Source organism: Pangasianodon hypophthalmus, chromosome 2 (genome assembly GCF_027358585.1).
Source record: "Pangasianodon hypophthalmus isolate fPanHyp1 chromosome 2, fPanHyp1.pri, whole genome shotgun sequence".
Classification (NCBI taxonomy): domain Eukaryota; kingdom Metazoa; phylum Chordata; class Actinopteri; order Siluriformes; family Pangasiidae; genus Pangasianodon; species Pangasianodon hypophthalmus.
In genome coordinates, this window is record NC_069711.1 from 24217362 (window position 1) to 24241419 (window position 24058).

Below are 24058 nucleotides of genomic sequence, written 5' to 3' on the forward strand. Positions count from 1 at the left end.
TGGGCCGAATCCAAAAAGCAGAAAGGAATCATAGAATTGGGGTCATTCAAAGATCTTTCACTCCTCCCAGTTTTAACAAGAGAAGTTTGACTGATGACCCAAAAAGAACTAAAAGAGCCACCAAAAGCAGGCATCTGTCCTGTTTTTTTTTTTTTTTTTTATCCCTAGCATGCTTCCACAGTGACATGCACATACAACAGCTGTCAATTTATTAATTACTAGATTCATATATCTAATTTGCTATCAGTGTCTACGGAGGATTGTTTCTTTCAAATGAGCAAAACTAATACATCTCTGTTTTGCATGTTTGCCTTATTGATTATGCAGTGTGGGGTGTGTAGGTTTTTACCTAAGGGTGCAAAATGCAGTGTGGCATACATGCAAATGTATTAATTTTGCACATGTAGTGTGATTTACCAGAAAAAAATTAACAGATTTTGCCTTAGTAAAATTATCAAATGTTTTTGTAAAATGCTGACATTATTATTGTTGTACAGTCAGTTTTATATTAAATATTCACCATATATTCACAACTGACACTAGAGACTCCTTCCGTAAGTGTTAAATGGACACTTTAAAACAGACAGAAAACCTTACCTTCAGTGAGTATACTGTAGGGTTTTTTTCCCCTTTAAGTAATTGCACATTTTTAGTCCATTTACTATTAGCATTAGATCAGGCAGATAGCCCACATTAATACAAACCTTTGATTTGCCTTGCAGCTGGAACTACTTTCAGAGCTGCTGTTATAGAAAATTTTATCAACAGTGAATTCTGTTGTATATGTATATACAGCATGTACATATGCAGTACAATGTTGCCAGTTCCTCAGAAGTGCTGATCTAGAACCCAATAAACTGGGTATGAGTCTTTGTTACCCAAACAAATGATTAGAGATGACACCATTAGTAAAATGCCTCTGCCTACTCCTTTTAACACAGGTTCCAAACTGCAATGCACTTTGCAATCTCATAAATTAAAATTAATAGCCACAATTGATGTCAACTGTCACTTTCTTGGTATTTCCTGATTCAGTACCTCAGCTCACCGTTGAGGTTAAAAATCCATTTATTACCAATGGTGCAGAAAATACTCCTCATCTGTCTCTTGCTCATTAGAGAATAACACCTTCGTTATATTGAAACGGGTGACAAATGGGCAAGGTGCTCAGAGAAATATTGAAATTGAAAGATAATTCCTCATGCTGATGCATAATTGTACCTGCAATTTCCCATTTATTTATTTGATATATGGCCACTTATTTCCAAAATAAGTGCAGCCTCTCCTCTTTATGCACAAGCCACCCCTGATGTTGCATTATGGTCTTTAACCAGGACCAAGTCACCATTTCTTTTACCTTTGTACTCATATCCATCTTCATTCATTTGTTTAATTAAGGTTGCTGATGCTTAGGATAATTTCCATCAATCACTTGAAGAGGCCAAAAAAGTAAAAGCAGCCAGAGACTTCTGTCTATTCATCTCAATCAGCACACTGCGAAAGTCCTTCAGCCCAAATTGTCAGAAAGACTCTGAGTTCTGTTTCCTATTACTGTAACAAATTACTTATGAAATGCTATTTAGACTATATTTTGTAATTAAGCCAGCCTTAAAACAACCAACACAACACAACACATTTATTAACATCCAGGCAATGTTTACTGTGAAAAACTGCCTGCCATTCCACAGTACTGGATCTCCTACCAATCCTGCTACTATGGCATGACAGGTCAGTGAGAAAAACATGTTCCAGTCACAACTGGACTGATACACACACCAGCTGCAGCATTCATCTTTTTAATTTTACCTATAAAAAAAAAATCAAACACACAGAATAATACGACACTGCTGACCAGAAATAAACCAAACAACTATCTATATTCAGCTAAGCAGCACTGCACAGTGCTAGTGTGATACCAGGAAAACCATGATTTTTTTAGACTAAGTTATCATACTATGAACATTTCAAACGGTAATACCCATTTTCAGTTTTTCTTTTTTCTCTTTTTCTTTTTTTTCTTATTTTTTTAATATCTATGTTCTTTACCCTAGGAAAGAATGTTTAGCAAGCAAATATTATTTACTCTTTGATTGACCACGCCTCATGTGTTACAACATACATGATTACATGATTCACATAGATGTCAGATTTCAAAATCCTCCTCTATAACAACAAGCTGTTTGGAATATTACTAGAAGGACGCTCTTCTTGGCAAAATTATTGGAACTGTGTTTCGTGGTTAAATGAGACCAAAAGCGAACTTTTTGGTCCTACACACCTCTCTATTGCATTCTCTATTGCCCAGAGGGTCCAAAATTATGCTTGTTAGACATTACAGGTGCTGTTACTCTCACCAAATGTGTCAATCATTTTAAACCCAGTGCTTTTCAGGTTTAAGTAACACCATGGCTCATCCCTGTATGTTTGAATGAAAAATATCTCTTGTTGCATATGCTTTTTATAAATTAATTTTCATGATACTGTACATGAATAAATACACATCTCAATCTGCTACTATTTCTTACATTCATCCACCATGCACTTGACTAAAAATGATGCAGAAAAAGGCCTCCTATCCTCCAACTGCCCTCCAAAAGAGGCAGCTGCATCCTCTAAACAATAGAGATGGCCTAGCTTAACTGTAGCTCAATTCTAAATATAGCCACTGAAGACCGGGGTCAAGTCCCCAGGTCTGTGTGCATCTAGGCCGGAGGGTTACCTTGATGGCAGTCGAGGCGATCTGGAGGTGGTGCAGTTTGCGCAGTGTGCTCTCTCTGTCTATAAAGTAGGAGGCAGCCAGCTGGTGGAGTGCCTCCAGAGTCACAGCTGTGCTGTTGGAGTCAGTCGGGTCGGCAGTGCGGCTCAGTCTCCTCTTGTCTACAAAAATAGTTAAAGCCTCTTCACCTGCAACAGGACAGAGATCAGTGAGGAGGGCAAAGGAAGGGGGAAAAGGCAGGGCAGCAGAGTGATTTATTATATTATAGAATAAAAACATAATTTGCTCCATTTCCCTGGCAGATATAGGGTTGTATTTTTTTGCTGATATAATGCTAGTGTATTCTGCTCAACCAGTTGTTTACAGTTTATTTTTTTCATGGTCATAAAAGGATGTGCCCATGCTGACATGGGTGGAGTGGCACAACATGGGGTGTGACATTCAAAATCCACCAGCAGTGGGGTTTTCATATACACTCCAAAAATTTCACCTCTCTGCATAAATGTGGTGTCAAAACAATATCTTCCTGACCCATTCTTTATGACATGAAGTATGTCTTTCCACACTTCAATTTGAAAATATGGGTTTTATGTTTCTTCACAGGCTTAAACATACAGGGGTCACAATTTACAAGAACTTACCCACAATTAATATTAATTAGCATTAGACAGCATGACCTTATCTTGTCTTCTGGGCATTTCCTTTTTTCATTCCTTTATATAATCAATTATTTTCAGTGTACAGAGCAATGAGTTGGTAATTTATGTGTCAAAGAACGGTTTCTTTTTTGTGCCATCTACGGAAATGGTAATGCTATGCTAATTAGAGGAATATGGTAATTTCCAGTTAGAAAATAAGTAAATAAGTAAATAAATAAATAAATAAAATCTCAAAGCTTTGAAGAAACCCATTAATGCATTTTAAATCAGATTTAGTTAAGCCTGATTCAACCCAAATATAAAATGATTCGGGGGTAATTTTATTTATTTATTTAACATTTTGTACACACCACATTAAGCACTTTTCCCAAAGTAGCTTATTTTAAGTAGTTTTTCACAAAATCTAACCAACATGGTCTTGTACTTGCAAATCAAGGTCAAGGTTTCCAATTTTGCTTTGCTGTTCCCATGTGCTCATATTTTGGTTTTTGTTTCATTCCTGTCTCCGCCCCTGTCCTGTCATTGGTTTGTTATTTTATTGTGTAAACCTGCTGTTAATCATTGATTATAACCTGTGACTCTCTCTCTCTCTCTCTCTCCCTCTCTCTCTCTTACACTCACTATACACGCTACTCCCAAGTAACCACTGATCCTGACTTCTGCTGTCTGGACCTGCCTAATCCATCCTGATGCCCTTCTTCTGCTTGGAGTTTTTGTCACCTGAAAATCACTCGCTGCTACTGTGGATGACTCAGCATGGACTGCCTAAAGATCACCATGAGATTACTGTGGATGGTACCACACAGAGACCCCAAAGACGGCTGTGGATGTTCTTCCTTGGATAGCCTAAACACTGCGATTGCTAAGAACACTTTGCACTCAAGTCTCCATCATGGAACAGTTATAACTTCAGTTTGATATGACAGACTTAAAGTTAAAGCTCTATTGATACTAATAGTCAAATTCCTGTTAATGCAATTAGCATTTTTTGACTCTATAGTATACAGTTATAGAAAATAAACTATTTATAATCACACTATCTGGTGTCACTCACGAGGGGATGGGTTCCATTTTGTTTCTTCTCAAAGTTTCTTCCTCATGACTTCTTGGGGAGTTATTCCTTGCCACCGTCGCCTCTGGCTTGCTCATTCGGGATAAATTTATGAATTTCAAATTTAAAATTTTATGTGGATTTCTGTAAAGCTGCTTTGTGACTTTGTGCCCATTGATGAAAATGTTATATAAATAAAATTGAAGAGAAATTGATTTGTATATATATATATATATATATATATATATATATACCCTGTCATATGAATGTATCTTCACAAATGGTTCATAGCTAGTTTACATACTTGTCGACCTTCCTCTTTACAATTCACATTCACATACTTTAATTTGTATAAAAATGCCACAAATCATAATGTATAATGTAATTTACATCTAACCTAATCAAATCTAGTAAAATTACATCCCTAATTGCAGAGGTGCCAACATTACTAACAAGAAAATCCTAAGGCAGAGAGAGAGAGAGAAAAAAAAAAGAATTTTCCATAAAATCCTAGTTCCTTTTTGGTGGATGAGACAGCTTTTTTCAATAGGAAAGGCAACAATTAAAAAAAACAAAAAAAAAAAAAACTGCAAGGCAAAAGTTAAGTGTGACCACTGCTCAATAATAAGCAGCTCCTTCATTTGTTTTTGACCCCGCAGATCACTTTTCCACCCACTTGGTTTCTATTGGATTAGAAGACAGATGCTTGTGAATTCACAGGTCAAAGTTCACTATCCCTTATCAGAACCAAATGTCCTGTGTCTTTCCCCCTTCAGTGAAATGCCATTTTAGCCAATTTTATTAATGTTTGGTCTGACTGCTGATTTGGCTCAGAAAGCAGATAAGCATAATTTTTTAGGCATCTCCTGTAGCACTGTAGCAGTGGGTTAAAAAACTTCTACTGCTAAACAACAGCAATTAGTGTGAATTTTTAATGACATCAGATCCATCCTACTGAACAAATACACTAGGCATTGCATAAAACATGAATATTCTTTATTGGCTTCATATGTACGGTATATTACTTGCTAGATAAGGATTATATTTTAGTTTTATTTCTATACCTCCCAATGTAGCTGAGAGCAGGAAGTGTGTTCCGTATTTCTTGATGATGTTCTCGGTGATGGCACTGAGGGTGGGACGGCGGCCCAGCTGCCTGATGGTCTGCATGAACTCTGGGTCGAGGGGCAAAGCAATGCCATTGTCTTCCCTTTCCAGAGCCAAGCTGTTCACCTTCCAGCGTCCGAACTCTCTAAAATGTCAAACACACACAAGCACACACACACACACACAGTTAGAAAACAAACTTCAATCCCACCACAGAGGGCGTAGTGGTAAAGCAGTACAAGACATTTAAACCAGACTGATTGACTTGTGTAGCTTCAGATGTTTTGAAGAGGCTAGGGTCTCTTTGAAAATTGATCTCTTTCTGCCACAGGAAAAAAAAAATCACGAAATGTGTGGCAAAATAAATCGTCACACAGCTTGTGTCTGAGGGTGAGACTCATTCAGATAAGACCTGCTGGGGAGAAAATGTGATGACTGCATGACCGCAGTGGCTGCTATTTGAATCTCTCTTGTGTATTTTTTTTTTCCAACAAAAGTGCCATTATGTTTGAACTCTATTTCTAGGCATTGCTCCAACCTCCAACTGCTCCAACCCCCATTGTCCCGCCCCCTACGGTTTTACATAATGGTGCAATCTGGGGTTATTTTGTCTGACTTTTTTGTTACTGCCGATAAACATTAGCTAGACTTTGTGGCATGCGGCGAGAAAATCAAAGCTATTTATAAAAGGACAGAGTCTGATGCTATCACAAATAAGACAGGTGCAGAAATGATAGGAAGGGTGGAGTTGTAGGGCGGATACAGAACAGGAAAAGGAAAAAGGAAGCACTGTCACTCAGCTGAAGGAATCTGGGGAACATCTGCATAATGAGAAGTGATAAATATTCGTGTGGTAAATGCAAAGAGACAGCGAGGAGAAAGTGAGAGGAGGGAGAGAGATGATCAACGTTGTGTCAGAGCATACAGAGCTGATGGACAGTTGTGGTTGGAGCCGGAGGCTAATCCAACACTGTGCTGGTGGTGCAGGTGCACAGCAGGAGAAGGATTACTGAAGAACTACCTGCTATGCTTCCCCACTAAGAGCTGTGACTGCATGAAGTCAACAGAAAAAACACACTCCGGTGAAAACAAGGAGGCCACTGTAAAACTGTCACTCATCGGAAGCCTCTGAGACAGCCTCCATTACATTCTGAGAACGGAAAGGAGCTCTGAAAAATGAGCTACTTGGAAGATTGTGACATTGTTTAGCACTCGTTTTGACTTTCATTTTACTAAACAAATTTTAGCTCAGAATGTCACCACATACAATTTTTTTTAATTTCACAATAAAATGAAAAATCAATATGGAATTATGCAAGAATAAAGTAAGAATGGTAGAAATCCAGCCAAAACAAAGCTATCCGAACACATATTATTTCATTCTGAATTAAGTAAAGCTACGGCTAATAACGCTAACCTTAAACTAAAGGAATTAAGTAAAGCTACAGCTATTAAATCTTTATACAAATTGAGTCGTAATTTTTTACAAGCTTGCAAATGAGACCATTTTCTTTAGCCATATCTCTCAATACATTCTTAGTTACCAAGGTACCAAATCAGTACCTAGACATCTGGCACAAGTAGATTACATATCTGAGCACTGTATTATTTGCTGTTGCTCAGCAGACAGGACAGAAAGGCTTTTGATATTGTGTGAAATGCAACATTGTTCACCAGTGCTGCTGATTGACACTATTGTCGTTGCTGGTGGGAGGGGAGGGGTTTAAAGATGTGTTGATCTCAACACAACATCCATTGAGATCAATGGAATCTGATACTATCAGAAATTCAAATCTATCAGCAGTTGATATAGTGCTTTTTGATATAATGCTCTATAGAGCTCAGCTTTTTTTTCTTCAACCAGCAGAGAATGAAAGAAAATAAAGAAAATTAATTTTCACAAAATGTTTCCACACATATGTTCGACAGCCTGTCAAAACCCTTCACATGTTGAATTCAAAAATAGTTTTAAAACTACATGCTTCCTACAGTGACATATGTTTCCGTTTCTTGTACTTGTACGTATCTCACTGACAAGTAAAGTTAGAAAGTGAAAACGAGGGAGAAGATTACATTTAAAGATTACATTCAGACTCTGGCGCAGGAGCATCACGGACATTTTGACATTCGGCATCTGATTACAGACTGAATCAATTCAAGGTTTATATCCATTTCGTTATGGCACGTAGCTATCCATCAACTTGATCAAAATGTGACATTCATTGTGTAAGGAAATCACAGTTATAGAGTAGCTACCACATTTTTAGACATCTTTACCACCACGTTTTGTAAGAAGTTAGTCTAGGCAAAATTATGTAGTAAATGTAACCCTGAGATTTCATCATTTTTTGGCTCTTTGCCAGAATTTAGTCACAGCAACATCAGATATATTTTCCAATACTTCCACATATACGCTAAGGATAACACATTCCAGTCAATTCATATAATTCTTTGTGGCATGACACAATTTGATGCTGTAACTGTAACACACACTAGTTCTTCCCACCTGCTGCACAACAGACTAATGACGCATTCTATGTGATTATCTCACCAAACCTTTGGGCTAAATTGCAGTAGCTGACACTTTATGCCTACTTTAATTATGTCTTTGCGCAATCAAAACATAGGACTGGGAAGACACATAGCAGCTTACTTGTGTGGTGGGCTAGCTAATACAGAGGTACTGTATCATTGCTAAAGAGAAAATCAGACACTGAGGGGAAAAAAACCCAGAATTTTTATATAGTGTATGTTGGTGGATGAAATGGATCATTGCTAACAGCATAAATGGTAAACATGCCATTTTACATTTTTCTTGTTTTCTAATTGTTCACCAAACCAAGGTTCATGAATTCTCAGATCAAAGTTAACCTTTATACCTAGCTGCATAAAGTAATCGCTACTAATGCAAGTCTTCAGTGAATTGCCTTTTCCACTTGGTGAAGTTTATTCTCTTTCGGTCTGACCTCTGTTTTATCTGAAAAAGAAAAAAAAGTCTAGTTTTCAGGTGTCTCCTTAATTGCTGTAGCAAGGGGTCAAATATTTACAGATAAACCATAGATTTTTCACCTCTGCAAATGAAATCCTTATTTGTCCTCCTATTTTCAGCTCCACACATAGACGTAAAATATTATATCTTTCATAAGTGACTAAATCACTAGACGAAAGGGAATGTTTGATGAATTGTACAGAATAATATAAGTGTCAGCTGTTTCAAAGGAAGTTTCCTGCAATAGACAGCAAATATATGTAACACTACATCATTACAACACTACTCTATGTAACACAGTTAACAGCTGTCAAGACACGAGACAGGAGTCTGTGTTGAAATGTAATGTGACACTAATAGAGAAATAGATTTCCACAAAACTACTTAATATGTGTTTTGCATAAGTTATAAACACAGATTCTTGATGTAAATAAACATTAATCTGTGTAGGCCAAATTCACCCAGGGCATTATCACAAAATGAAGGTCCATGTAGTGGACATAAATGTTTAGCTGTGAACAGCTGTGAACTCCTGACACAAAGTGTGCTAATGAGAGAAAATGGCTTCATGGATAAACACAATTATAAAGCCCTGCAAAACTAAGAAGCATTAAGACCAAGTGCTTGCAAATCAGTAAAAATGTAAACAGACAAGACATTTTGTATTTAAGTAAGGAATAAAACACTTTGGGGCATGCCGCTGTAGGAAAATAATCAATATCAGTGTGGTGTGATGCAGCCTGGAGCAAAGCGAAGTTACTTTCACTTCCCTGAAGCTGGGGATTTTCCAATAACTGCATGCCCCATAGTGTTTTCTTCCTCTTATACCATAGCAATTTGCCTGTGATTACCATTTGTATTTATTGAACATCATCATTTGTATCCGTTTAGAGTTACTTAAACTCTTTTTTGTCTCTCTTGAAGTTAAAATTCTAATAAGAACAAAATGCAGGTTGTCACATAAACGAGAAACTTCAAAGTGCAAAGACCTCTCTACTGAAGATTTATGGACACATAATGAAACAGCTTTAATATAAAGCTCTGACGCTGACTGAAGTCTCCCCAAAAGCATTTAAATCTGTTTTTTTTTTAATCTGTTTACTAATGGTCTTAGATTATGTGGCATGTCCACCTTGCACATACCTGTGAATGACTTGTTACTATGGAAATGATAATGTATTAAAACGAGTCTATTAATATAAATCTGTGATTTGCCTTGAAGCTGGTACTAATGTCAGAGCTGCTGTTATAGAAATTCAACACCAATTAAATTTGAGACTGTATCAGCACTGTGATATACTTTTTTGTACCACATTGGATTTCAACTTGCTTATTTATTATATAATCAGCTCACATACTTAATAAAAAAAGCAAAAGGTGTGTTCGTTCTAATGATGACATAAAGTGCAAAGTCTTTAAATTGGGGGTAATTCTCGTAATCTGCACACTAATCCAATGTCAAAGACCATTCAATAGTACAATCATTATGTCAGAATGCTATCTACAATCATGAAAATGCAAAAAAAAAAAAAAATTAGCTAAGTCAAACAGCTAATGCATTAATAAACAGTTCTGTGTCTAACTTCTGTCTCATGTAGGTGATGATAAGAATGTCAGAAGACAAGGTCAATGCGAAGCTATTATTCAGAGCCATGATACATTTCTCCCTGTTCACCTTGTAGTCTGATAACTAGCCACATTGGGAGAATAATAATTTTGCGTTAGGAATAAATTTGCAGATAACAATGAGGATGTCATCTGTAAACAAGAAGAATAAATATTCAAAACCCTTAACCGTCAAGAGTATAATAATGGGGTACAACCAGATAATGATAAATGCTTATAAACTGAACCATTGTAATAATAAAGCATTATTAAAGTGCTCAAACTGCTGGAGCACTTTCATTATTGATACGAGAGGACAAAGCATAAATTCATTAACTTGCCCACCTAGGATGTCAAGGCTACTATGTGCTGCTCAGTCCCATGTTTTGGTTGCCTGGAAGTCCAATTAACTAGACTAAAAGGCATTAGCTTTGTAATTTATCTCAGAAAATATGACAGGCTAAGTATGAGTATTAATACAGACTGTGGAAAACAAGTGAGTGCTTTAAATGCCTTTATGTAGCTAGAAGGCTTATGGGTAACCTTCTGGTTTCCTCGCACAGTAGATGTTATTTGAGTCTGACTAGCGTTTTCATTTTCACTCAGTAAAAGCGTTTAAATGTGAGATGCTTTAGAATTATGCAACATTTTTTTTCTGCTGCATTGTACTACTTTGCTTGGTTTAGTCACTATTTCCACATCTCATCATATTCCTGATTCTGGAAAGATTATCTAACATCCGTTCAAGCTAAATAATATGCCTCGTACAAATTCCTCCTTACAGTCAGACCACACCCATGTGCAGGTAAAATGTGAACATATGTAGATGTATGTAGAGCACATGACTTAATTTGAAAATGAGATTAGCTTCTGTAACATGTGATCAGATGAGATCAGACGTGTGTAAACTCAGTGTGTTGTGCATATCAATAACCAATATCATGCAAGGGATCAGAGAACAGGCAGGCAAACTAAATAAGAATAATCCATATTTAATAAATTAGAAAAGAAGTGAGATACAGAACTAGAAAACCAGTACACAAAAACAAGACAGTACAAAAGCATGAAAAGACTTCGCAACATGACAAATGAACAGAAGGGAAATACTGTATAAACAGACAAACTAATCAAGAGTTGAGAACAGATGAATACAGTTGGGAAACAAACCAATGAAAGAACAGGGGCAGAGACATGACCAGAAAGCAAAACAAAGAACACGTCATAATAAAAGCACAGGCTGAGAAACCCATCATATGGGGAGAGGATTTGTTACAGCTTCAAATTCAGTTGAAATGAAAAATGAACCTTTCATTCGCAGCCTTAGGCTGTAATTTTATTTTTGTATAAGAATAGCAACAGCAAATCTTCACTTTAATGTTTACTAAATCAAATTTTAGTTTATGACACCATCTTCTATAACTAATGAGAATTTTTATCATTTCAAGATTATTTATATTAATGACTTCATGGTTATATTATGCTTTTAGGTTTTTATATTTGTATTATTCAGTGGGCTACTTGCACTCAGGGCTATGATGTATTTCCGTTTTGAAATAGCAGGATCTCATGTCTCTGGTAGCTTTTTTCAATAAAGTCATACTATTGGGCTAACATTAGCTTGAGCGTTCGTTTCTATTAATAGGTATTTTCTTACCTTCATAGTAGTTTATGTATGATGATGCATACAGTCAGATGCCTTTCTCCAGCTTACTAAAAGGAGCTTTCCAAATGTTCTTACATATATGATGAATGTCGTTGACGTTTATTTTGACAACGGATGCAATATAGCGCCATTGCCATTATAGTGGATAGCCAGAAGTGCCGTCTTGGGTATCATGTGGAACTGTTTCTGCAAATAGCCCATTGGGCTTGAAACAGCCCCGAAAGACGACACTTTCCTGATATTATGAGATCACTCAGGAGGTCAATTTATACAAAGCAGACTCCAGATTCTTGAGTCTTGATTCTCTTGGGAATGATTAAAATCAGGTAAATTGGTGTAAGATTTACCAGTCTGTATAATACATACATTTGTACCATTTCCATTTGTTACCAGTCTCTATATAGTACATGTAGCTGATAATCAAGGAAAGAATTATACTGGATAATTCACAAGATATTCACAAGGCCCAACTCCATCTAGAGAAACATATAAAACCATCAGTAATGGAAACCTATCAGTGCTATATCCTAGACAGCGATTACATACACACTACTCCCCTACTATACAACAACATGTTTTTTTTGTTGTTGTTTTGATAGACAGCATGGTCACAGGCGAGCTGAAGAGTAACATGAATGCAATCTGATAAGCTACATAAGATTTTGTGTGTTATTGTTGCTTGGCAAGGTCAGGGTATGACATTCTGCAACATTTCAACCAAAAAGCAACAACACACCCAAGCCAACAACCACTCGCTTTTATAACAGTCATTAAATAGTATGTAAGATAAGAGACACATTTGAGACCTGAAAAATTTCTGATGTACAAATAACACATGTGCAAAGTGCTACTTTATATCACCATGACAGTATAGAGGTGTTTTTTTTTAGCTCAAAACCCTAACCAAAACATGCACACCACTGCAAATCTGTCAGTTTGCACTGCCTCCTTCCCTTCCACGTCAACACATTCACTCAACACAAGGGAAAAAATTGCAAATAACCAGATGCTCAGCACACTTAAACACCAACTACACTTAGTGCAAAAATTCTCTCAGTGTTAATCAGAATCACCAGTCTTAGTCAATGACAAGGCAGGAGCAAGCCAGAGGCAGTTAAATGTACATTTGGCCATCCTCACACAAGGGCCCTTCATACAATTGGTCATCTGTATCAATCTACAGTATATCTATCTGGCATGTGCAATCCTTCATCTCCTCGCAGAACTCTTAACACGTCTAACGCACCTGAAATATAATTATAATATGGAACAGCAGGTCAAACTCCAAGATAGGGGAAGATTCAATGCTTGAACAACAACTTAGTCACATTTATTTCTTTCCTAATACTAATCAAGAAGAATGCATTGACAAAAAAAAAGGTTCCTTCTCACTGAGTTTATATAATCTAGCAAGTGCCATGTTGTGTCATGAATGCCCTCAGTGGACAATGCATCTCCCTAGACGGTAAGTGCAGCATTTCATTTTGCTTTCTGGTCCTGTCTCCACCCCCGTTCCTTCAGTGGTCTATCCTCTAATGTGTGCACCTGTTCTTAGTTTAGCCTTTGATGAGTTTGTTGTTTTTGTTCCCTCCTGTTCCTTTGTCTTATTACAAAAAGTCTTGTGTTTACTTGTGCATTTCCAAGCCTTATTAAAAAATCGGGTTTTTACTCACACCAGCCTTTTTATTCTGATTATGGATTGTCCTGTTGTGACACTCATATTTTTTGACCCCCACAATTATTGGATTGCTCTTAATAAGCAACACACTGGGTTTATTCACTTGTGTCCTGACTCATCAGCTCGCACATTACATGTACGCTGCAGTGTGCTTCCCAGTCCCATGTTTTGGTTGCCTAGAATCCTAAATGACTAGGCTAAAATATGTTAGCCAGCACAATGTAATAACATATGGTGAACTAGGTAGCTAGCTCACAAGTATATAAATTGTCATGTAGGGGACAACTCAGCCATAGTCATTATGCTATTCGAATCAAATGACTTAGTCTTGGCCAACATTTTTTTATAGGCTGTGGTATTTTCACATTGCACATAAACATATTATTTGAGTTCAGATAGAGTCTTTATTTATCTTGACATTTGCTGCATTTTATTTTGCCTGTTTTTTTTTTTTATTTTTGCCTGTTGTTGCCTGTTTCCATGTACCTATGTGTTGCTAATTCTGAAGTGGTCATATGTCATTCTAGCATGCTGAATAATCTGACTAATAAAAGCCAATGTGTGGGGGGCAGCAGATGGTGGGAATCAGAATGTGTAGTACACTCATGTACATGTACTTACACAAGTACATGGTAAGTAAAAACCTTTGTTTTGAAAAAGTTAGATAGTAAGTAGGGTTTCTTCTTTCTCTGGTTGATGGAAAAGAGAAGAAAAAATGTTGGTGCCTGCTAACCTAGTGAGACTCCTTGTTTGCCGGGCAACTATGAATAAAAAAAATATATAAATACAAATTAATAGCATAGTCATGTAAGCTTGTCCTAGGCACACGGTTATAGATTTGTCCACCTCTTGTAGAGAAAAAGAGAATGTTATTAAAGCATAGTACATTATTCTTTTTTAAAGTACAAAATACATAATCCATATGGCATTTATTGTTCTCTAACCTTTTAGTTTATCTTAGTATTAGCTTTTATACATTTATTTGTTTCATGTCACCTTTTAAATTTTTTACAGGCTTAAAGCTAGTCAGAAATTTTAGTTATTTACATGCCAATAAATGGCTCTGTATGGAAATGATTACTCTTTTTTTGCTGTTACGCTAATAAGAGTAGGATGAAGTCAACAGAAGAGTCAATAAAATCGTTAATCACAAACTATGACAGATCTACTTTAAGCTACAAACACCAGCTCACATACTGAGAGTTCTGCTCACATTCTTATGCACAGGACACTTCATTTTCATGCAAAGTGTTCAAACTAGATGTAGATACACCTTTTTGAATTCCATAAACTTGCATTTCTTAACAAATATACTTCAATGCTGAGGTTTCAGTTTTGTGACATCCGAGACTGACTACATAGGAATTTTCTAGGGATGCAAGGCAATGGAGGAAAAATGCCTCCATATTGTAACTATTACTGATTGGTTTGCACAGGGATGGCTGGTAGCTTGATCTCATTCCTTCAGCCCTCTAGAAACAAGATGAAAGCTTAGCTGCACCACATGAAGAAAGCAATTCTCTCCCCAAATAGAACAATTCAAGCTTTTTTTTTTTCCCTAGATCATGAATCTAATCTGCAGCATCAAGTTGCTTTCTAATATTAACAAACAACAACCTACAACTTAAAAAAAAAAAAAAAAATGTTGCTTTGTCCTTCTTGGCAAACTGTTAAATGTTTTACAAACTGAACATTAGAAGATTTCAACCATTAAATATAGTATCTAATGTATAATAATATAGAGTATTATTTTTCCTCATTTTTAAAAATAAAATACATAGAACCGCATAATCTCACAAAATCATCTCTCACAAAATCATTTAAGCTATCTCTTAGGAGCTAGACAAGGGAGAAATATGCAGATTGTCAGTAAATAAAATAAAATGTAGAACGTACTGTACAGTTTCTCCAACAAACTCTCACACTTCAGGTTGCTGACAGATACCGGTATATTCTGTCCCATTTCAAATGTTTTGGCTCATTTAGTTACACAGTTTGGGATCAGAGCGGAATAGTATTTAAAACATACCACATTTCAAAGGAAAACTCCACAACCACCCACCCTAACATCACTCAAATCACATCAAATCACCCCATCCTGGCCTCCCCTCAGGTTTACCTCAGACGTGTGGGAAACACTGTCTTCCTGAAGGCATTTGCAATATAGGACATTGCATATGCAAACAGGGCTGAGAGAAATGCTAAACAAGATCCTTCACTCTGTACCACATTTATATGGGAAAGATATGCCATGGCTTAAATAAACCGATTTATTAATGTAGCGCTTTTGCCTAAAAGCTAAATCATGCAACTATTGATCAAAAGAACTTTGATTCAAAGTTGAGATGACATTTATAATTCTTCATAATTTGAAACATCACTTCTGTTTATAAATAATGGCTGTTCCTCTAATATTGGCTAAATGTACAGTCTGAGGCGTAAATTTCATCAAAGCCAAGAAAGCCCTAAGGAAGTACGGAATACTTATGGGACATGCTCATAGGAAAATAACACTTGCCAATAAGTAAGAATGTAAATAGCCAAGTCAAGATATTTTGCACTTAATTAATGTCTTAAACATGAAAAGACATTGAAAATAACCAACGAAGGGGGGTGTGATGTGGTTCGAAGTGAAGCGCAGATACTGTTATCACCCAGTTGATTATTTTCCTATAACTACACATCCTTAAGCTTTTCAGTCCTCTTATACCACAGCCAAACCTAACATTGTTTATGTAGCAAGGAATAATTTGTTGTATGTTTTCACCATTCAATGTTGTGGAATGTCCGGCTACAAACAGTCATTCCCTTACCAGCCTCTCTTTTGTTTTCTCTATTGAAGTTAATTTAAAAAAAAGAAAACACAAAGTCCTCCATCCTGAAGACTTGCCTCAGACAACTTAAAGTTACAGCTTTACTGTTAAAAGTTGCTCACATTGGATACTTATCACAGAGAACACAACTACAATTAACAATTACACAAGATTTTTTTTAATCCGATTATGTGACTTATCCAGCATACAAGTTCCTGTGTAAGTCGTTACATATTAGAACATATTAGAATGAGCTCATTAATATAAACCTTGCAGCTAGAACGACCGTCAGAGCTGCTGTTATAAGAAATTAATCAACACCTGACAAATCAGATTCGAGAATTCAACACTGGTGTGTTATAAGTCTACAATAATGTCTGGATTCCACATTTTTCCTTCTGGAAAAAAATGATATCACCATTTGCAAAAGGAATAGAAAGTAAATCCAATGTTACCTCCAATGTTATAAATAATAATATTATTAACTATAGTGATGTATTTCTCTGCCCCAGGTTTGAACTCTATACCCTATTCCTGTATATTGACAGTGTAAAGACGAAAATACCTGAATATAAGGAGCACATACTAGATATATATCGTTATTTGTATATATATATATATATATATATATATATATATATATATATATATATATATATATATATATAGTGTGTGTGTGTGTGGTTGGATACAACAGTGCACTAAGTAATACATCTGGATTTCAATTAGAATAATGAACATGGGTTAAACACAGATATCCATTATTAAAAATAAACAAATAAATAACAAACACGACACTGATAGTTTACAGCTCAGAGAGCACCATCTGTTTTAATTTTAGCTAGTAAAGTACCAATCCACTACCCTTTCCATTAAGTTATATAAATTATTCTTAATATTCCAAAAGGTTTGTTGGACGTTTCAACTCATTGCACCTTTAACAGCTAATGCATTTTACATCCCAGAAAGGCCTGGATGGTGTTTTGATACAGAAAATGATTAGTCAAACATGCTGTGAGTGTAAATCTGTGATTCTTGGCAGCGGTGTAGAAAACTGTGAAATGTCTGTTCTTCTCCTGTCAAAAAAGTTGTTCTGTTATACAGAGATTAAAGGAAAAAAAAAACTGAGTCAGTTCGGAAGACTTGATTTGTTAGATCGGTATAGTATCACTCAACAAAACATGGTAACAGAGTGCTCTTTTGCTATATGCTGTATGAACCAAAACAATGTATCTTAGAAATGTGCGGGCCTAGGGACCCTTGGGACTCACAGGACCCAACAAAGATGCTGTGAAAGTGTGTGGCTTTTACGTTCATGTGGGGGGAGCAGGTGGTCAAATACGAAGCTCACGGGATAAAGAAAAGCCTCGTTTGTTAAAGTAAGACTGTGCTCAGTGCTGTGTGACGCATTTACTGAATTCATGCATTCATCTTCAGTAATTGCTTGAAGATGGTCAGGGCCACCGTGATTTAAATCAGGTAGGTGCAAACAAAAGCAATAATTGAGGGAGCAGGTGGGATTTGTCAGTATTCCCTTGGGGTAAAACAAACAAACAAACAAACAAAAAAAAAAAAAAAAAAGAAAGAAAGAAACCCACACCTCCAGTTTGTCTCCCAGAGTAGAATAATGGCCTTCATGGGATGAACTGGGTAAACAGTCTCACTTCAGTGGCTAAAGAAAGAGTAAGTGTTTCGTCCTTGTTCAGGCTGTGAATGCAAGTACAAGAACACTCCAGAGAAACGCATGTCTTTAAACATAAAAAATGAGACAATTAACTAGGGCGTAACTCCACTACCCTGTGTACCCCCTCTCCCTTCGGCCTTGTAAATAAATTTCCTTTTGTGGTCCCTCTGTATTGAGTAAAGCAAATGGCAGTTCTAACCCTTATGGGCCAATCAACACATTACGAGTTAATGAGATTTAGATTACCACAGAGGATGTTCTGTACACACCAATGTGGGAGGATTAGACTGGCACAATTGTCATGTTGATATACTTAATTTGAAAATGTTGTCAATTTGGTCCACAGAGAATTGAAAATGGAATCCTTAAAAATTAGGGATAACTAAAGCAGCAAGGTCAAAAAAAACCAAAAACTGTTCATTCAAAAAGATCATTCAAGTTACCGCATTATGTCATGATCTATGTAATCACGAGTTGTTGCTCCTGAATGGACCCATAAGAAAGTTAACCCATGGAAGACTATGCCATTTTTTTCTAGCTCCTTAATTATTAACTAATATGTAACACACAATTGTTCATGTCATGGAACCAGCTGATGTGATATTTAAATTTTGTACTTAATCCTTATAATCATAACATGTTAGAATTCTTACAGATTTCACTATTTTTGCTCCTTTTCAGTGTTAAATATTTGTATTTATTCTTTTATAAATCAAAAATGTACATTAATATTGTGTAGGTTGCCCTTGTGCCACCAAACAGCTTTGACCCGTCGAGGCATGGACAAGACCTCTGACGGTGTGCTGTGGTATCTGGCCCCAAGATGCTGGCAGCACTTCCTTTAAGTCCTGTAAGTTGCGAGGTGGGGCCTCCATTGATTGGACTTGTTTGTTCAGCACATCCCATAGATGCCCGAATGGATTGAGATCTGGGGAATTTGGAGGCCAAGTCAAATCCATCAACTCTTTGTCACATTCATCAAACCATTCCTGAACAATTTTTGCAGTGTGGCAGGGCGTATTACCCTGGTGAAAGAGGCCATTGCCGTTACAGAATAATTTTGCTATGAAGGGGTTTACTTGGTCTGCAAAAATGGTTAGGTAGGTGGTATGTGTCGAAGTAGCTCTTCTGTGGGATTGGACCAGATGGGCTAGCCTTCACTCCCCAAGTGCATTGATGAGCCTTGGACGCCCATGACCCTGCCACCGGTTTTCTGGTTGTCCTTCCTTGGACTATTTTTGGTAGGTACTAACCACTGCATACCGGGAACACCCCACAACACCTGCTGTTTTGGAGATGCTCTGACCCAGTAGTCCAGCCATCACAATTTGGCCCTTGTCAAAGTCGCTCAGATCCTGCATATTTTTCCTAGTTCCAACACATCAACTTCGAGAATTGACTATTCAATTGCTGCCTAATATATCCCACCCTTGACAGGTGCCACTGTAATGAGATAATCAATGTTACTCACGTCACCTGTCAGTGGTTTTAATGTTATTATCACATTATGATATTTTTTGTCATATTGCCCACTGGGAAGTCCCTGATACACTTCTAACAGGACCTAACCGGGGCCATTCAGGCAAGGTGATGAACCATCTCAACTGGAACCATCTTGTGGGCTCAACACCTACAAGATAAAAGGTGAGGGTCAGGTGCAATACCAGTCAGACAGGAGAGCTTTACAGTAGATGGGACTAGACCCTTGCAGTGGAATTCCCAGTGATGCCAAATTCATCTGTGACCAAGGCTGGCTGTACTCTTCCTGAACTGGAAAGATGGCTTCCTTCCCTTCTCTCTATCAATACAAAGCAATGCAATTCAATCAAGGTCATCTGGTAGGACATGTGTACAAAATTGGATGGTTAATCCCCTCCCCTGGCATTGCATGAGTATCAGCTTGGAAAGATGTAATGAATAGCTGCATGTGTTCCAATGCAATGTTACACTTGTAGCAGAGAATGCCCTGTGGAACTCGATTTGAGCCACAGAAAAATAAAAAGACAGACTCCTATAAGTGGCTGTTAACTAGGCGTATGGTATATATTTTGGTACTTTCACATGGCAACATGGATGCATGGTACTGGTTATTTTTAAATGTAATTCATGTAATTGTAATTTAATGTGTTCCATAATAATCTCACAACATTAAACTGAGTGAACACCCTTTAACACCCTTTCACCTTATTACAATGTATTCTATCATTTCATTTCTATCATTTTTGGAATTTTTCTGTGGAATTTAAAGGTACATAAAAGTTACATATTCCTTTTTTAATTCAAAAACCATGGGGGATGCAAACTTTTGCCCCAAAATATATATTTGTGCACCATAAAGCTCTTTTCCCACATGAAATACCAATTCATTTGGCCATAAAGTTTGAAAAACCTGTTTGAAAAGATTAGCTTGTGTAAAATGGTATCTTAAGCACGTGCAGTGTAACATGCATTTTATTGCCTTTTCATATCTAGAGAAAAAGAAAAATATCACTGAAAAGGAATGAGTCTGTGTTTTGCCCAAATCCTTCACTGCATAAGATGACCCAGTGTAATTAATATTGTTTAGTAATTGTTAAAAACACAAAGAAATTAGATTGAAAACTGTTTTTTGTGCTTGTTTTAATTTTAAGGTTCTACATTGTTTACGCTTGTCTTTTTGTCTTGTCTTCAAGTAGTCTTGTCTTCAAGTAGGCTTGTCTTGCCTTTTACAGTGTCGTTCATTTTAAGTAAGTAATACAGCATTGAAGCACTACCTCATTTCATTGTGCACTGTGCATAATGATAAACGTGACCATGCCTTGTCCAAATTCATTCCCTTCTAAACTGCCAGTGATTGAGTGATCACTGAATATAGAAGGGTCTGTATTATTGAGGAATGCATAAAATATGTTAAACCATGCAACATTCCTATGAGAGCCATGTACATAGTGTATATAATAATTCAGTGAAAGGGTAGTTGTCAAACTGATGTGGAATATGTGATGGGAAGTTGTTGATATATGTGTATTCATTAGCTCAATCTAAACAGTAGAACAGTAGAAGCTTGAATAGTGACAAATTAGCCAAAGTGTCTGTAAATTAAAGTAGGTCTGATTGCAATAAACATTAAACATAAGAGTATGAAAGCAGAACAAACTGAAACATCGCAATTTTGTTTGTGTTTCATGTGAGTATTTGCAGAATAGAAATATGTGCAGTTCTAATGTGAAATTTCAATGTAAATAATTAGAATATTATCTTCTTTACCATAAATACTAGGCTGGAAAAATGAGAAATCTATAAGCTAGCCTACCAGGCAAGTAAAAGCTCCAGTGTGCCACCCAGTCCCATGCTTTGGTTGCCCAGAAACCTTATTAACTAGGCTAAAACTTGGGAGTTAATGTAATGTATAATGCATGGTAAGCTAGTTAGGTATGTACTTGTATTAATACAGATTGAGGAAAATTAACAAGTATATGTTCAAGAGGGATTTGGAAAGACTAGTGCATACTATAGTTACAGCATGTAGTAGCGTCACACCACTACGAAGGATTGGTAAGTTGAAACATTGCTACATAAAACATCTGTTTTGTGACAGTCTAGTTGTTAAACATATTTGTCTTCCTGGCAAATTAAAACAACAAATTAAAACAACAAACTACAAATTAAAAACTAACAACCCAGATAAGAAATCTGCTTGCCGGGGTGCCCAGGATACTGATTTGTCCACTCCTGACATCCCATGACATAACACACCATAATGTATACCACAGTGCTGTTAAATTCTTGATCTGATTGTTGAGAAGGTGTTAAGTAATTTTCAAAACAGCAGCTCAGACAGTAGTGCCAACTGTAATTCAAATCAAAGTGCTTGTTCTAATGGTTTATCTTTTCTATAGTAAGAACTAATTCACAGGGACTCATAAGATGGATGCACTGCTTAATCTAAACCTAATAACAAATGGATTTTTTAAAAAAATGTTATATAACAAAGAAAAATGTATAATCATTAACATGGTGAAGCTTTCTGAAATGTTTAACACATATGAAAGGAGTCTCTAGTGTCAGTACTTTGTAAGAGATTGAAGTGCTTTGCACTTTCCAATTTCATGTTAACATGACAAGGGCAGAGTAATACACTCAGAGGCGGAGTAACACACTCTGACGAAAGAACTGTCTGTCCTCTTCCGCATACACGAGCTGACAGATGCCCATGATTGGCTAGCGTCGCTGTGATTGACAGCGGGAGAGAGAATGCCATCCCTCCAAACCAGAGAGACCAGTTTTGCTGTCTGGACTCCCAGCCACAGAACGCTGTGGCATTATCCAGATTTTTTTTTTAATTATTATTCAAGAGAGAGAAAAAAAAGAGAGGCTGATGAGGGAACAACTGTTTATAGTGATAACAGGAACTAACTGGTTTTGCGGACGTTCCACAACATTAAATGTAACTATAGACGGTTAACAAGCACAATGTGTCTTTCATTAATAATTAAAAATGTAATTATTGGCAACCTGCTGTTGTATAAGAAGAACACACTTCGGGACATGCTATAATTGGGAAATAATCAACTTTAGGGTGGTAACAGTAGTTCCTCTTCCCGTCGGGACGTATCGTATCACCTTGTTATTGACTGTTTTCCTACATCAGTGTTTTTATTCCTTGCATAATGAGCCAGTTGCTAGAGTTGAGATGATGAGCAATGCATACTGAACTCTGTGCTTTAATTAAGGTATAAAGGCTCAGCTTCTATTCATCAGTGACTGTTTATAGCCTGACCTTTTCAGTGCTTTCAACAAGGTGAGGCATGAAAGAACACTGACCAACTACAGGCTGACATATTTATTTTTTATAAACATCTTCCACACTTGATGGTTTTTGCCACAATCCATTGTTTTGAGCTGGGTTTTGAGTTAATCTGTAATGAATTGTGCTTAGTGAGAAAGCCTTTGTTAGTGCAGGAATGCATACTCGGTTGTATAATATGACAGGGACTAAATATTGCTTAATAATAAGTTGCACGTGTGTGTGTATATATATATATATATATATATATATATATATATATATATATATATATATATATATATATAAAGTCAGTGTGTTTGCTGCATGTGAGAAAGTTGCTGTCAGGTGCTAATAGCAAAGCTCCCTGCGTGCAAGCTGACAGCGCTTGTCAGCTTAGCCAGCGCTTCTTAAAGACACAATGAATATCAGCAGTAATTCTCTACAGAAGGCGTTGTCCTGCTAATTCTTTCCATGCTACCTCGGTATAATCCTGTATACACACTTCTACATGTCAACAGCTCTATAATAATTGTAGATTTGCATGCTGGGAATAAAGCAACAAGGAGTGTACGCTAATGCATTCATTACAGTAAAGAACTACATTCTCAAGGGTGCAACTGCTAAAAGATTAACTGTCACATTTCTAATTTGTATGTGTCAGAAAATGAAAGAAAGAGAGTATGTGATTTATGGAATAGAGGAATTTTCTCCTTATGTATGACGAGGTTGATGGAAAGCAAACTGGCTTTACAAAGCCACACACTGCGGCATGGTGGTCTCTCGGGGAGCGTATGCATTTCTTGCCCAGGAGACATTTGAGGACAAATCTATACTGCTCCATATAGGTCTACATGTTTTCAGAGCAATGCTCAAGAGGAATACTAACATTCACAAAAAAATTCAAAAATGTCAGACATGTTCTAGGAATGTAATATAGGTACAGCAATTCAAGGGTGATTCCACGATTGGGGTGTTATTTCTGTCCCACTGATATTTCATTTATAGATGTGTATGTAAATTAAAGGTAAAAGACATTTTCAACATTTAAACAACCTATGTTCAGGTTTCAGAGAAATACCTTATAACAGCACTACAGTTCATTATGACTACTCTTTACCCTGAAATATAATCATTAAACACTTCATGAAGAAAACCATTATTATTGTGTGTGTGTGTGTGTGTGTGTTTGATTCAATTTAACAACTCACTTGAAACATCCTTTTCAATAAGTCATTCTAGGTTATGAACATTTACGTACATTTTAGTTCCACAATATTCACTTGTACTTGTTACCTAAACACATTAAACCTTATGAAATATATGGG

General features: G+C 36.6%; 1 protein-coding gene across 2 annotated transcripts in view; it reads right to left on the bottom strand.

The window, feature by feature from the left end:
- The window catches only part of brinp3a.1 (bone morphogenetic protein/retinoic acid inducible neural-specific 3a, tandem duplicate 1), a 52969-nt gene that overhangs the window by 23713 nt on the left and 5198 nt on the right, over positions 1-24058 (bottom strand). For both annotated transcript variants that reach the window (XM_034310289.2, XM_026933099.3), the window contains exons 3-4: positions 5491-5678; positions 2720-2904 (exon numbers count right to left, since the gene is read on the bottom strand). In XM_034310289.2, coding sequence (XP_034166180.1) covers positions 2720-2904; positions 5491-5678 — 373 coding nt within the window. The remainder of the gene's footprint in view (positions 1-2719; positions 2905-5490; positions 5679-24058) is intronic.